The 15,191-nt window shown below is 41.2% G+C and overlaps 2 protein-coding genes across 2 annotated transcripts in view; one reads left to right on the plus strand and one right to left on the minus strand.

Moving 5' to 3' along the window:
- The window catches only part of psmd10 (proteasome 26S subunit, non-ATPase 10), a 38,959-nt gene extending 37,661 nt beyond the window's left edge, over positions 1 to 1,298 (minus strand). The window contains exon 1 of the mRNA XM_072270931.1: positions 1,146 to 1,298. Coding sequence (XP_072127032.1) covers positions 1,146 to 1,259 — 114 coding nt within the window. The 5' untranslated portion in view covers positions 1,260 to 1,298. The remainder of the gene's footprint in view (positions 1 to 1,145) is intronic.
- Positions 1,299 to 1,662: 364 nt separating this feature from the next.
- The window catches only part of atg4a (autophagy related 4A, cysteine peptidase), a 57,322-nt gene continuing 43,793 nt past the window's right edge, over positions 1,663 to 15,191 (plus strand). Inside the window, exons 1-3 of the mRNA XM_072270930.1 lie at positions 1,663 to 1,810; positions 4,255 to 4,365; positions 5,075 to 5,146. Coding sequence (XP_072127031.1) covers positions 1,777 to 1,810; positions 4,255 to 4,365; positions 5,075 to 5,146 — 217 coding nt within the window. The 5' untranslated portion in view covers positions 1,663 to 1,776. The remainder of the gene's footprint in view (positions 1,811 to 4,254; positions 4,366 to 5,074; positions 5,147 to 15,191) is intronic.

Here is a 15,191-nt window from a genome sequence, read left to right on the forward strand (position 1 = left end):
ATAGAGAGGGGTCACTGCACAGTATTGGAAATAGCTGCAGGAAGTTGCAAGCCAGCCAGCTCCATCATGAGCACTAGCACTCCCAGCACTGAGAGCATCCTCAACAGGTGATGACTCAAAAAGGCAGCATCCATCATTAAGGACTCTCGTCACCCAGGACCTGCCCTCTTCGCATCAGGGAGGAGGTGCAGGAGTGTGAAGACATACACTCAGTATTTTAGAGACAGTTCTTCCCCACCCTCACATCCATCAGAGTTCTGAATGGACAATGAACCCATGTACACTATCTCACTATTCCCCATCTCTTTTTACACTTATTAAATAAAATATATTATATTTCTTAGTGTAATTTAGTGTTTTTTTAAATTATGTACTGCTGCCGTAAAACAAATGTCAAGAGATATGCCAGTGATATGAAACCAGATTCTGATTCTCCCAAATTATACCACATTGTCAATGTGCTCTTGATGAAGAGCTGCTGGACAGTATACACAGTATGTTGACAGTCACTGAATCATCTATAAACTTTTATCCATTATTTTGCTTTCAATACATTGCTAAAAATGACTTGACCAAGAACATGGTTACAATTATTATATTCAGGAACTTGAACACAGAAATCCAGCACACTGCTTAAAAAGCCCGAGAAGCAAAACTGCATCTAGTTGCAGCATAGGATCTTTGGCGCCTTGTGCCTAAACTGATGCCATTGATCTGGATACAGTACTACCACTGTTGATAGCACTTTTAGCACAACTTTTTCCACTGCCAATGATTTTCATGAACATTTGCCCACTGGATCCATCTCTGCACACTTGCATATGACGACGAACTCATTGACGAAATATGCCAATAAAGTGGCCGTCTACTTCATTGCACAGGCAACCAGTGGAGCCCAAAGAGTCTCAATGAACATCATCAATTGAAACAAAGCAAAGATGTTGCTCAACTCAAAACATTCTATTACTCCAAATCACGAAACTACTCCTAGTATTTCAACAGTACGTACATACTGCAGTAAATGTTACTGAAGTCAATTGTGAAACATACCCAAGATTAAACATTTAGGCCAAAAGTGATACACCTTCATGAGGAATTCTTGTTCCTAACTGTGGACAAAGGAAGAGTGAAGTGGCTTTGCTTACTTGATCAGTTTTTGTAGCTAGACTCTTGTTTGATAAAATAAGGGCCTTAAGGTTCTCCAGATCCCCTGAATAAGCCAAGTTGCAGATCTCCACGTTGGACACAGTACCATCCATGCTGCTGAATCACTCCCTTAGCAACCGGCTGGGATTGGCCCTTCCTTCGTCGGCAGCCTAATAAGTCAGATGTTCTGATTGGTTAATATTTCCAGCGGGTCTGACCACGCCCTCTTTATCTGTCAATCAAATACTTAGTTATGTCATCGCAATCTCTTGTCGTTCATGGTAGGCTGACCTCCATCGACCAATCGGATTGAAGAAAAACACAGCCAGGCTCAGCCTTAACGATTCGTGCATAGAATCGCCCACAGCTTTCCAAACTTCCGGAGCTGCGATTCGAATTAACCATTAAGGCACCTGCCATTTCTGTATGTTTCTAGTTTTGAGCCCTAGCAACGGAGGCAAGGTTTCAGACGACGCCAGCTCACACCGGGTAGGACGTCACTGTCTGCCTAAGCACTCTGGGAACTGTAGTTTAAAGTTTTACGAAGCGAACAAAGGGGAAAGTAATAACTGGACTACACGAGCCAGAAGGCACTGCGCGATCTGCGCAGGCGCGCCCTTCTGATGCTATATGATGACACTGACAAAGCTGAGTATGGAGGCAGGTAATGTCTTGGTGTTGTCAGTAAACTCTAATGTGCGGTCTGAAAGTAAGCCGGCCTCTAGCTAGTGCGCCGTGCTTTTGCGTTGAGTCCGTGCTGTTTGAAAATGTCGTTGTGTAAATTGTAAATGAAATCGAGAGTGTAACTTCACTTCTGTTTATTTCATAACATAAGTGTCGTGATGCTCCTAGTTCCTGAGATTCCGGTAACTGTTGTGATATTTCATGTGAGTTGGTCATTCATGTCATCAGTTAATTATTGACTAGAACGCAAAAGAATCCATATTACATCTTTTTTTCGTTTGAAGTTAATTGGATGGTTTATTTGTAGAATCGTTGAAAGGAGCCGCTCCTTACCGCACGGCATCTATTCAACTTTCTTTTGTGCTTTGTTTGTTTATATTTCTCGTCGCAAAGCTTGATCGGTCAACGTTAAGCGGGGCGTGCAATATTAGCATCATAAGTGAGATGCGAATTTAAGGAGAGCTTGTCTTTCACTATGACACGTACGTAAGTAACGTGATTTGGATCCAAATAGTAATAACATCCTCTGGTCGATTCTTGGTGGCTGGTTGTTGATCCTTTTGACAGTTTGTGAGGATTAAGCACAGCTGTTCCAGTGCCACATTCCTGCCAATAAGTTTCAACATATAAGGATGAATCTATTTGCAATATGTTAGTACAGCATTGGGCAATAAGGTGCTCATTGACACCATAGCAGAGAGAAAAGTTCTGGTGTTACATTTTTTTTCTACTTACAAAGTAGTTAAGTGGGTCTTAAGGAACTCTTGAGTGGGAATAGCCAATGAAAATTGGGGCTAATTGAATTAGGGAATAAATGAAGTGAGCTTTGTGGAGAAAGAAGCCTCAATGTGCTCTTTGGTGAAATGATCTCAGGAGATGGTGCCATGATTTATCTCGTTGCCTTAGCCTCCACTCAAAATTTCTGTCAGTGGAAATCAGGGTGTGAACCCTGATTATAGAGAAGGTTGCTTTTGGTCATTGTACAGTCACATCTGCTTTCATCATCGAAGTTGTTGTGTGGACTTCCCTGAGGATAGAGACATATTTGTGACAACCAGGAATGCTTAATCAAAAGTTAAATATTTGTTCACTTTTTCAGTACACCACTAGATTCTGCCACTGAGGCAAGAGAGACAAATGACAAAAGAGTGAACAAGCTTGATCATTGTTGATTAGGTTTTCCAAAGGTAAATTTATTTGAAATACTTGGCAATGCTAATATTTATTGTCTGTCCCTGGCTCCTTATGAAAATCATATTAACTCTCTTCTCATCATGGTGTCAAAAGGTTTGGTGCAGCTGAGAAGCTTGCTAAGCTATTTCAGAGGTTAGTTTAAAGAAACGACTAGTAAGAATGCAGGTTTTCTGTCCTGAAGCATATTTGTGAACTCTGCTTGTTTCTTATGTTGATTCAGTGGTGCTATTGTCACTTTACTAATGTCAGATACAGTACTGTGTAAAAGATTCAGAAAGGCAGCATTCATTATTAAGGACATCCAGCACCCAGGACCTGCCCTTTTCTCACGGTTACCATCAGGTAGGAGGTGCAGAAGCCTGAAGGCACACACTCAGCGGTTCAGGAACAGATTCTCCCCTCTGCCATCTGATTACTAAATGGACATTGAAACAGTGATCACTGCCTCGCTTTTTAAATATATGTTCAGTATACATATACTGTAATTTATTTATTTATTTATTCTATATTATGTATTGCATTGAACTGCTGCTGCTAAGTTAACAAATTTCATGACACATGCCAGTGATAATAAACCTGATTCTGATTCTGATTCTGAAGTCTTGGGTATTTATGTTGCCTAAGACTTTTGCACAGTACTGTAGTAATTTTATGTATTGCATTATATTTCTGCCTCAAAAAAAACAACAACTTTCAGGACACTTGAGTGATGATAAACCTGGTTCTGATATGGGTCTCTATTGTGGACTGAGAGTGGTAAGGGGACAGGGAGAGGGGAAATCATGGTTGGGAAAAGAGGATGGGAGAGGGGAGGAAGTGGGAAGTACCAGCGGGGCATTCTGTAATGAGCAACAAACCAATTGTTTGGATTCAAATGACTTTGCCTCGTGTCTCAGGGCTAGGTGTGTCTGCACTTGTGCTGCCACCCCTGGTACTCCTTCTCTGCCACCTGGGACACACCTCCCAAGGTGCCCCACCCTCATCATTCCCAACACCTTTTGCTCTTGCCAGATTTACAGACTTGCCCTCTGCTCCGTGTTGATAAATACAGTACTGTGCAAAGGTCTTATGCACTCTAGCTGGCTGAGATATTTGCACAGTACTCTATATTATAAATTTCTTGATTTACTGGGTAAGAATATTGTTGGTAGTTTTGAATGGTTTGTCAGAAGCTCATTTTGTTTGTGAATAAAAGCTATTGACTGGGCTGCTTGTTTACTATCACTACAGTTTTGGCTAAGTGTGAGAACCAGATACCTGGCTTTTCTGAGCTACTTGAGGACTTTCCAGATACTGAAGAGCCTATATGGATTCTGGGGAAAAAGTATCACCTGAAAACAGGTAAGTTGGTTAAAACAAATATATTATAGTCCTCTCAAGGCATTCAGATAGTTCAAGTTTTTGAACTCTGAAATAAATATAGAGGAAGTTCAAATGATCGGCAAGTCAGGAAGCATCTGTGGAGGGGAAAACAGTTATGTTTCAGTCTGATGACTGTTTTGATTAAACTGAATGTAGAAGTGTATATGGCTCATTAGGTGGAACAAATATGAAGATTGTAGTAATTCTGTAGTGTACAATAAGAATAAAAGTACTTAAAAACATTAGAAATAGGAACGTGAGTTGGCTGCTTGACTCTTAAAAACTTGTGTGATCTTTTACTTAAGTGCTACTTTCCTGTCCTAACATGTTAGCTTCTGATTCTCATAAAATCTATCAATCTCTTGCTTAAATATATTCTGATGTGAATAACTAATCCCTTATCTGGAGACTGTGACCTAGACTTCAGCCGGGAAAACATCATCCCTGCCTGCATCTACCTTGAGAAACCCGTAACAATTTTCTATGTTTCCATGAGATCTTTTCTCATTACTCAAATTCTAGAGAGTATAGTCCTGATTTTCTTAAATGTAATCTGCTGATACTACTTAGTGCACTTGTGTGTCACTTCATCTTGTCAAATGTAATTTAACAGTATTTCTGTAACATTATAAACAGACAAGTATGTTGCTGGCTCCTCAATGTCTCCTGTTTATGTTTCTTCTCATAGAAAGATCTGAACTCCTGTCCAATATCAAGTCAAGGTTGTGGTTTACGTATAGGAAAAAATTCTCCCCAATTGGTAAGTATTATCTTTGTAATCAATCTAGTTACCCAGTAGTGTGATTTGACATTAAAGCACCAAGTGGAAGGGGTAACTGTTTTACCCCATACCCCAAATATCAATATTAGTTTTGTGATCTAATTTCCTAGACTGTGCAACAACACTTTTAATTATTTGACTCCATTAAGATATCTGTGTTTGTCCTTTTGTCCAATCTTCATACTCAATGAAGGAAATGTATTGATCATCTCTCTATCATCACTAACCTATATCATTGTGTCTTACATCATCCAAGACCCAACATGTGGGACATTTATTAATCTTTGGGCAGGATGGACACTGATCAGGGTTCAATTCCCACCACTGTCTGTAAGGAGTTTGTGTGTTCTCCCCATGACGGTGTTGGTGTTCCAGTTTACTCTCACATTCCAAAGATGTATTGTTAGAGCTAATGAGTTGTGGACACGCTGTTTTGCTGCTTTAAGTGTGGTGACACTTGGGGCCTGTACTCACTGGAATTTAGAAAAATGCAAGAGAATCTCTTTGAAACCTACAGAATGTTGAAAGAACTAGATAGGGTGGATGTGGAGGGAATGTTTCCTATGGTGAGGGTATCCAGAACTAGAGGGCACAGCCTCAAAATTGAAGGGCAACCCTTTAGAACAGAGATTAGGAGGAATTATTGTAACCAAAGAGTAGTAAATCTAAGGAATGTACTGCCACAGATTGTGGTGAAGGCCAAGTCCATGCATATATTTAAGGTGGAAGTTGATCGTTTCCTGATGGGTCAGGGTATCAAAGGATATGGCGAGAAGGCAGGTGTATGGGGTTGAGTGGGATCCGGGATCATCCATGATGAAGTGGCCTAATTCTGCTCCTATGTCTTCTAGTCTCATGGACACTTGCGAGCTGGCCAGTACAATCCTCACTAATCTGATTTGACACATGCGACGTGTTTCACTGTTTATTTTGGTGTTTCAATATTCATTGACAAATAGATTAGATTAGATTCAACTTTATCGTCATTGTGCCGAGTACAGATATAAAGCCAATGAAATGCATTTAGCATCTGACCAGAAATGCAAAGAATAGTGTTATTTACAAAATAACTGCGAATAAAAAAAGTGTTACAGCACACAAATATAAAAGTACTGAGACAGTACAATATGGGTGCAATACTGCTTAGCACTGTGATGAGAAGTTCAGCAGTGTCACAGCCTCAGGGAAGAAGCTCTTCCTGTGCCTGCTGGTGCGGGAGCGGAGGCTCCTGTAGCACCTACTGGATGGGAGGTGAGTAAAAAGTCCATGGTTAGGGTGAGATGCATCCCTGATAATGCTTTTCGCCCTGCCCAGGCAGCGTTTATGGTAGATGTTCCCAATGGTGGGCAATTGGGTGCCGATAATCCGCTGGGCAGTTTTCACCACTCACAATTGCCACACCACACTGAGATGCAGTTGGTGAGTATGCTCTCAATGGTACAGCGGTAAAAGTCTTTCAGTATCCTGGGACAGAGGTGAGCTTTCTTGATGCTCCGCGGGAAATAAAGGCGCTGTTGCGCCTTTTTGATCAGGATGGAGGAGGTGAGATCCTGGTCCCTGAGATAATAGAGCTAATCTTTCAAAATCTTTAAACTTTCTATATTTTTGTGCATCTAAGATAAATGGCGATATTAATTTGTGAGGCAGAGAAATTATAAATGGAATAGTTGACCCATTTTTGCAAAAAATGTATTCTCTTCATTTGTTTGCACCTAATTTCATTCATCTGATATTCCACATTAAATTCCACGTGATATTCTACATTTTAGTATTTTTCATAGAAAGAACCAAGATTTCAGTTCCTTATTTTATAAATTAGTGTCATGAGTTAGATGTATTAATGGATATTTGGACAAGGGAAGATAAAGATTATTGGCCAGCATAATATAGTCATAGTCATAGTCATACTTTATTGATCCCAGGGGAAATTGGTTTTCGTTACAGTTTCACCATAAATAATTAAATAGTAATAAAACCATAAATAGTTAAATAGTAATATGTAAATTATGCCAGGAAATAAGTCCAGGACCAGCCTATTGTCTCAGGGTGTCTGACCCTCCAAGGGAGGAGTTGTGAAGTTTGATGGCCACAGGCAGGAATGACTTCCTATGACGTAGTTGACATTCCTTCAGACAGTCAATACAGCCAGTCATGCTGGAAATACACATGCATTGGACAAACCTCAATTATGGTTATTCCTGAAATCCAAGTAGCCTTCCAGTATTCACTGATTGGGCTCATTGATGCGGATAACCACAGAAGCAAGACATTGAAGATTATTTATGGATACATAATGTTTTTTCACAGAGGGAAGGATTAGGGAAGTAAGTCGTAATGAGATTATGTACTTGAGACCTGTGTGGACCATCGACCTGCATTGTTCTGACCTGAAACAAAAATATACCTGTATATCATCAGTTTATTACACATAACACACACCTGTGAAAGGTTCACTGATAGGACTGTATTAGTTATTCGCTTGTTTTCTCCCTGATATCTGTAACCTTTCCAAGAACTAAGGAAGTTGTTTGAAATTTCCTATGTTTTAACTGTGGAAAACATCTGTCAGTTTATCATGCTTCTGCCCTGCTGTAACTTCAAACCAGTTGCTAGAGTTGTTTAAATTGTAAATATTAAAATGTCTTCAGCAGCATAAGGAAAAAGTTTCATAATTATCTGGGGAGAGCATCATTTGTTTGATGAGAACATATTTGTCACTTTCTCTGGCCATCCCACTCCCCCTCAAATCTGTGTGTCTGTGGCCTCCTGAATGATAGAACGAGGCCCAAGGCCAGCTTGAGGAATGATACCTCATCTTCCTCTTGGGCACAGAGCAAGATGTTTTCCTATGTGGAAGCCTCTTGGACTTGGCATCAAATTCTCCAACTTCAGGCAACTAATTATTTCTTTTGCCTGTATCAGAACTAGCCAATTTTGCCTGCCGTCATTTTGACACAGTTTCGTGCTTAATTTTAATTTACTATTACTGCAGTGGCCTGCTTGGCGTATCAATTGTATTGATTCTTGCAACATATAACACACAAAAAAGCGTAATGCACTAGTTGTCACATTAAGTCACCCCATCAGGGGAATTCCCTTATGTTCTTTCTACCCTTTACCCACCACTCTCCACTACAGAAAATTAACGATTTTTCTCAGATCCAGTCTAATGAAGGGCCAAGGACTTGAAACATTATGCATAATATAGAGCAGTACAGTGCAGTAGAGGCCCCTAAGCCCACAAAGTTATGTCAACCCTTTAACTGACAAGAAGATCATTCACAGTGAATCTCCAGGAGAGAGAGAGAGAGGGTCCAGGAGAACTCAAGAGAATCTTAGGCTACGTCGACACTACGCCGGATAATTTTGAAAATGAAGCTTTTTCTCTTCGTTTTGACCCTCCGTCCGCACTAAAGTGGCGTTTTCATCCCCTGAAAACAGAGATTTTCAGAAACGGTCTCCAGAGTGAATAAATCTGAAAACACCTAATATCCTTTGTAGTGTGTACGGGGTAAACGGAGAGATTTAAAAACGCTGTCATGATAACACCACAACAACAATGCTTTCTCTGCTTCTGCTTGGTACTGCGCAAGCACTGCCGTACGGCTGTTATAACGCGCGGTCGGTGTGAACGGCGTGAGAGTTAAATTGTAAAGTGAGCTTTTTTGACTATTTAAAAACGCTGTCGTGACATGCCGGAACAGATGGCCGCAGCGCGGCATTTCGTTGTTTTCTTGAACGCGATCCCCCCCATAACCTAACAATTTCAGAACAGATGGCAACGAGACTGAAGCTAGTAGAAGAGTTAGAAATGTACTCACCAAATACTTTGACCCATAGCTTACTGAATAAATAAGTATACTCACTTTGCCCTGTTTTCTGTCCTTGCCTGTATGAAGGTGGTTTGCCTATTTATGCAAGTACTTCTCTGACAGTAGATGCGTAACAGCCTAATGTAACATTATATGGAAATACAAGAGAACACTGATGCAGACGTGTTTAAAGCATCTAACAAGATGCTTTATTAATGCAACAGAGTTAGTCAGTTTTTCACTGTTCGTCATCAGCTGGGTCATACTGTCCGTGAACTCCCTGTCGGTTGCCTCCATACGCTCCAGTATTTGTTTTTTTTTAGTTTTAAGTCCTCCTGCGCGAGAGCCAAGAGCAATTCCTTTGAAGTTTTTCTACTCTGTAACTGGACAAACGCGCACTAGGTATACCGTTTCCTCTTCGCTTGTTTTCTGTGTGTCCTGCACATGCCCAGTAGAGGAGATTCGCCCAAATATCCGTCTAATGTGGACAAAGATATTTTGATAAACGCTTAGTGTGGACACCTATCGTTTTTACTGGAAACCGGCGTTCTCAAAATTATCCGGCATAGTGTAGACGTAGCCTCACTCTCCTAACAGAATGTTTTATAATTCAACACAAAGATAACAATAAGCAATCAACCACCTACTTGGCTTTAACATTTGAAATATAGTCAGGTAATTAACAGGTCCTGACGAAGGGTCTCGGCCTGAAACGTCGACTGCACCTCTTCCTACAGATGCTGCTTGGCCTGCTGAGTTCACCAGCAACTTTGATGTGTGTTGCTTGAGGTAATTAACAGAATTACATAGTTATAATGGCAGGACCTCCCCAACTAGCAGAATCCCTTTGAATATTGAATACTGGTGTCTGTTCCAAAAGCTTTGGGGATTCAAGATTCAGGCACCCAAAATATACCATTTTTGTTGCACTACCGAAGTATGGCTTCATGAATATACAAATAACCAAAAGGTTAGTTACAAAACAGATCTGTCTTGAACAATGTCTTAAATGGCAGGAACACACCCTTAACACTGTTCTAACAGCAGGAACAATAGTCTATTGTTTTCCCTACTTCATTCCAATGGGACAAAGAATGTCCCACACCCAATGATTGGTTTCATGAACCACAAACTATCAGAAGTTAATTTGTGTACAGATTTTTATTTTCGAAAGACTGGGTTCATATAATTTCATAACTGCAGAATGGTCCCTAACAAGCCCTCCATTTTTCTTTCATCCATGTGCATATCTAAGAGTATCTTAAATGTCCCGAATATATCTACCTCTACCACCATCCCTGGCAGCACATTCCACATTCCACAAAAAAAAGTTTAACATCCCCCTCCCCATACTTTCCTCCAAACACCTTAAAGTTTTGCCCCCACACATTGTCCATTTCTGCCCTGGGTAAGAAGTGTCTTGTACTCCTCTATCAAATCACCTTTCATCCTCCTTCACTCCAAAGAGAAAAGCCAAAACTTGCTCAACCTATCCTCATTAAACATGCTCCTATAATGAGGTGATTAGTTCTCCCAAGTGTGATCTAATCAGGGTTTTATAGAATTGCAACATTATCTTGTAGCTCTTGGACTGAATCCTCCAACTAATGAAGACCAACGCACCATACGCCTTCTTAACAACCTTTAACAACTAGTGCTGAAATTAATTGTTACTTTTTCCATAGAAATTTAATTCTGGCATACTGAATAGTTTCAACATTTTCTATATTTATTTCACAGTTCCAGCATCTGCAGGGTTTTTTTTGATTTTCCACTAAAGGAAATGGCTTACCTCTAAACTATTTAACATCATCATGATAGTGGAGGAAGGGAAGCCCCTTTCTTTAAAGAAGGAGGACATCTCCTTCGTCCTGGAATGAAAAGCCTCATCCTGAGAGCAGATGTGGCAGAGTCGGAGGAATTGTGAGAAGGGGCTATCTCGAACAAATCCTATTTCGGCTATCATTCTAAAACCACCTTAGGTTCTCTAATCTAAACTGTTGATATAATCTTTCTTTCCCAGATCTATCCTAGCAAGACTTTTGTACTTTATGTGGGCTTGCACATCCTCACTAAAATGTATTGACAAGAATAGGACACAAGACTCCTTGCACATTACCAAGCCATTGTTTTAAAGGTTCAACATAAGCTCTTTGCATTTGGCCTCTAGGCTACAATAAAAACACAAAATGCTGGAGAGACTCAACTGGTTAGGCAGCATCTGTGCTATTTCAGGTTCGTGACTATTAACAGAATTCTGTTCAATCAACGCACAGAGAGTGTAGGAGGAACTCAGCAGACCAGGTAGCATCTATGGAAAAGGGTAAACAGTCGACATTTTGGGGAGATATCCTTCATCATGGCTGGAAAAAAAGGATGAGAAGTCAGAGTAAGAAGGTGGAGGAGGGGTGGAAGAAGTACAAGGTGATAGGTGAAATGGAGAGACGGAGGGGTGAAATAACGAGCTGGGAAGTTGATAGGTGAAAGAGATAAAAGACTGGAGAAACGGGAATCTGATCACCCTGTCCTTTGCAAGAATGCCATCCCCTTCTCACAATTTCTCCGTCTCCGCCGCATCTGCTCTCAGGATGAGGCTTTTCATTCCAGGACGAAGGAGATGTCCTCCTTTTTTAAAGAAAGGGGCTTTCCTTCCTCCACCATCAACTCTGCTCTCAAACGCATCTCCCCCATTTCACGTACATCTGCTCTCACTCCATCCTCCCGCCACCCCACTAGGAATAGGGTTCCCTTTGTCCTCACCTACCACCCCACCAGCCTCCGGGTCCAACATATAATTCTCCGTAACTTCCGCCTCCTCCAACGGGATCCCACCACTAAGCACATCTTTCCCTCTCCACCCCCTCCCCTGCTTTCCGCAGGGATCGCTCCCTACGTGACTCCCTTGTCCATTTGTCCCCCCATTCCTCCCCACCGATCTCCCTCCTGGCACTTATCCTTGTAAGCAGAACAAGTGCTACACATGCCCTTACACTTCCTCCCTCACTACCATTCAGGGCCCCAGACAGTCCTTCCAGGTGAGGCGACACTTTACCTGTGAGTCAGCTGGGGTGATATACTGCGTCCGGTGCTCCTGATGTGGCCTTCTATATATTGGCGAGACCCGATGCAGACTGGGAGATTGTTTCGCTGAACACCTACGCTCTGTCCGCCAGAGAAAGCAGGATCTCCCAGTGGTCACACATTTTAATTCCATGTCCCATTCCCATCCTGATATGTCTATCTACGGCCTCCTCCACTGTAAAGATGAAGCCACACTCAGGTTGGAGGAACAACATCTTATATTCCGTCTGGGTAGCCTCCAACCTGATGGCATGAACATCGACTTCTCTAACATCCGCTAATGCCCCACCAACCCCTCGTACCCCATCCGTTATTTATTTATTTATATACACACTTTCTTTTTCTCTCTCTCCTTTTTCTCCCTCTGTCCCTCTCACTATACCCCTTGCCCATCCTCTGGGCTTCCCCCCTCCCCCTTTACTTTCTCCCTGGGCCTTCTGTCCCATGATCCTCTCATATCCCCTTTTGCCAATCACCTGTCCAGCTCTTGGCTCCATCCCTCCCCCTCCTGTCTTCTCCTATCATTTTGGATCTCCCCCTCCCCCTTTCAAATCTCTTACTAGCTCTTCCTTCAGTTAGTCCTGACAAAGGGTCTCGGCCCGAAACGTCGACTGTACCTCTTCCTAGAGATGCTGCCTGGCCTGCTGCGTTCACCAGCAACTTTTATGTTTGTTGCTTGAAATTCCAGCATCTGCAGATTTCCTCGTATTTGCATTTTTAAAATCTAATAGGAGAGGTTGGACCATGGAAGAAAGGGGGAGAAACACCAGGGGTAAGGAGATAGGGTGAGAGAGGGAAACAGGAAGGTGGGGGGGGGCAGTTACTGGGATTTTGAAAAATCAATGCTCATGCCATCATTCTGTTCTCTCTCTGCAGAAATGGCATCGGAAATAATATGGTATCTATAGATACCCATAGTAACTGCATACTATGGACATCTCCTGTACTTTTTATTTTTGATTTCCAAATACAGTAAATTTTTTAATGTTTTGTCATCTGTGTTTCTGCTATTGAAGCCCAAGATCTCATATGCTTGACTAAATGCTTCTTCATATGATTTGTCTCTTTCCAAATCTTTACACATTTTTTTATAGACACACACACACACACACACACACACACACACACACTCTCCCTTCAGTTTTATCTCATCCCTTGGAGTTAGGACATTTTGTTTACGTGGTCTGTCCTTGTACTTTCTCCCAAAATGTATCACTTCATGTTTGCAATATTAAGTTTCATCACCTGTTAGGCTTCTCATTTTCTTAGCAGTGCTTTCACCCATTACGTTTCTCCTTACTCCTTATCCAGCTCATAAAGTCAAATATCATCTACAGTTTTGAGATTTTACCCTAAGCATCCTTTTGCAAGTTATTTATACATGTCAAGAAAAGCAGTGATCTTAGGCTACATCCACACTACACTGGATAATTTTGAAAACAAAGCTTTTTCTCTTAGTTTTGACCCTCCGTCCACACTAAAGCGGCGTTTTCATCCCCCGAAAACGGAGATTTTCAGAAACGGTCTCCAGAGTGAATAAATCTGAAAAAGCCTAATATCCGTTGTAGTGTGTACGGGGTAAATGAAGAGATTTAAAAATGCTGTCATGACAACACCACAACAACAATGCTTTCTCTGCTTCTGCTTGGTGCTGCGCAAGCACTGCCGTACGGCTGTTATAACACGCAGTTGGTGTGAACGGCGTGAGAGTTAAATTGTAAAGTGAGCTTTTTTGACTATTTAAAAACGCTGTCATGACATGCCGGAACAGATGGCCGCAGCGCAGCATTTCGTTGTTTTCTTGAACGCAACCCCCCATGTAACCTAACAATTTCAGAACACACGGCAACGAGACTGAAGCCAGAAGAGTTAGAAATGTACTCACCAAATACTTTGACCCATAGCTTACTGAATAAATAAGTATACTCACTTTGCCCTGTTTTCTGTCCTTGCTTGAATGAAGGTGGTTTACCTATTTATGCAAGTACGTCTCTGATGATAGATGTGTAACAGCCTAATGTAACATTGTATGGAAATACAAGATAACACTGATGTAGACATGTTTTATACATTTAACAAGGTGCTTTATTAATGCAACAGTTAGTCAGTTTTTCAATGTTCGTCTTCAGCCGGGTCATACTGTCCGTGAACTCCCTGTCGGTTGCCTCCATACACTCCAGTATTCGTTTTTTTTAGTTTTAAGTCCTCCTGCGCGAGAGCCAAGAGCAATTCCTTTGAAGTTTTTCTACTCTGTAACTGGACAAACACGCACTAAGCATACTGTTTCCTCTTCGCTTGTTTTCTGTGTGTCCTGCGCATGCCCAGTAGAGGAGATTCACCCAAATATCCGTGTTAGTGTGGACAGAGATATTTTGAAAAATGCTTAGTGTGGACGCCTGTCGTTTTTACTCGAAACCGGCGTTTTCAAAATTATCCGGCGCAGTGTGGACGTAGCCTGAGTATTTACCTCTGGTGAACACCAATTCACATTTTTCTACTTCTCTAACATTAACCGCGGCTTTCTGTTCCTATCCATTTTGCTCTCCAGTCTAAATAGGTGAGACTTACCATTAACCTTGGAATATTACCCACACACCATCTAACTGAAGTTTAACCTCCTTGTGTTTGAGTTCATTCCCCTTTCAATAAACAATTTCATTTTGATACTTACGTTAATTCCTTGCATACTAGTCTTTTTGCTACTCTTGTAGTAGACCACCCAGATTGCTCTGCAATTCAGAATTCTGTAATGGCTCACTATTTTGATAATGTATTTTGTCTGTCTCTATCTACGTATATTGGTTTGTCTATATTGGTTGTGCTAAAATTGACTATTTTACATTTCCCTTCATCGTATTCCATTTAGCAAATCTTTTCCCATTGTTGGCCCCTTTGCATCCTCATCACAATTAGTTTTCAACTATCTGAGTGATCAGCAAATTTAGCAACAATACTCTTTGTCCTTTCAAACAATTTGTAAAATATACTGTAAAAACTTGAGACCTCAACTTTGATTCATTTGGCAGACCACTATGACATAAAAAATTATTCCATTATTTTTCCTATTGTGTTGAAATTAAGCGAAGTGGAAGCATATACTCTGACCAAAGTCACTTAAGACAAATTCCCTG

This window comes from Mobula birostris, chromosome 10 (assembly GCF_030028105.1).
Source record: "Mobula birostris isolate sMobBir1 chromosome 10, sMobBir1.hap1, whole genome shotgun sequence".
Classification (NCBI taxonomy): Eukaryota; Metazoa; Chordata; class Chondrichthyes; order Myliobatiformes; family Myliobatidae; genus Mobula; species Mobula birostris.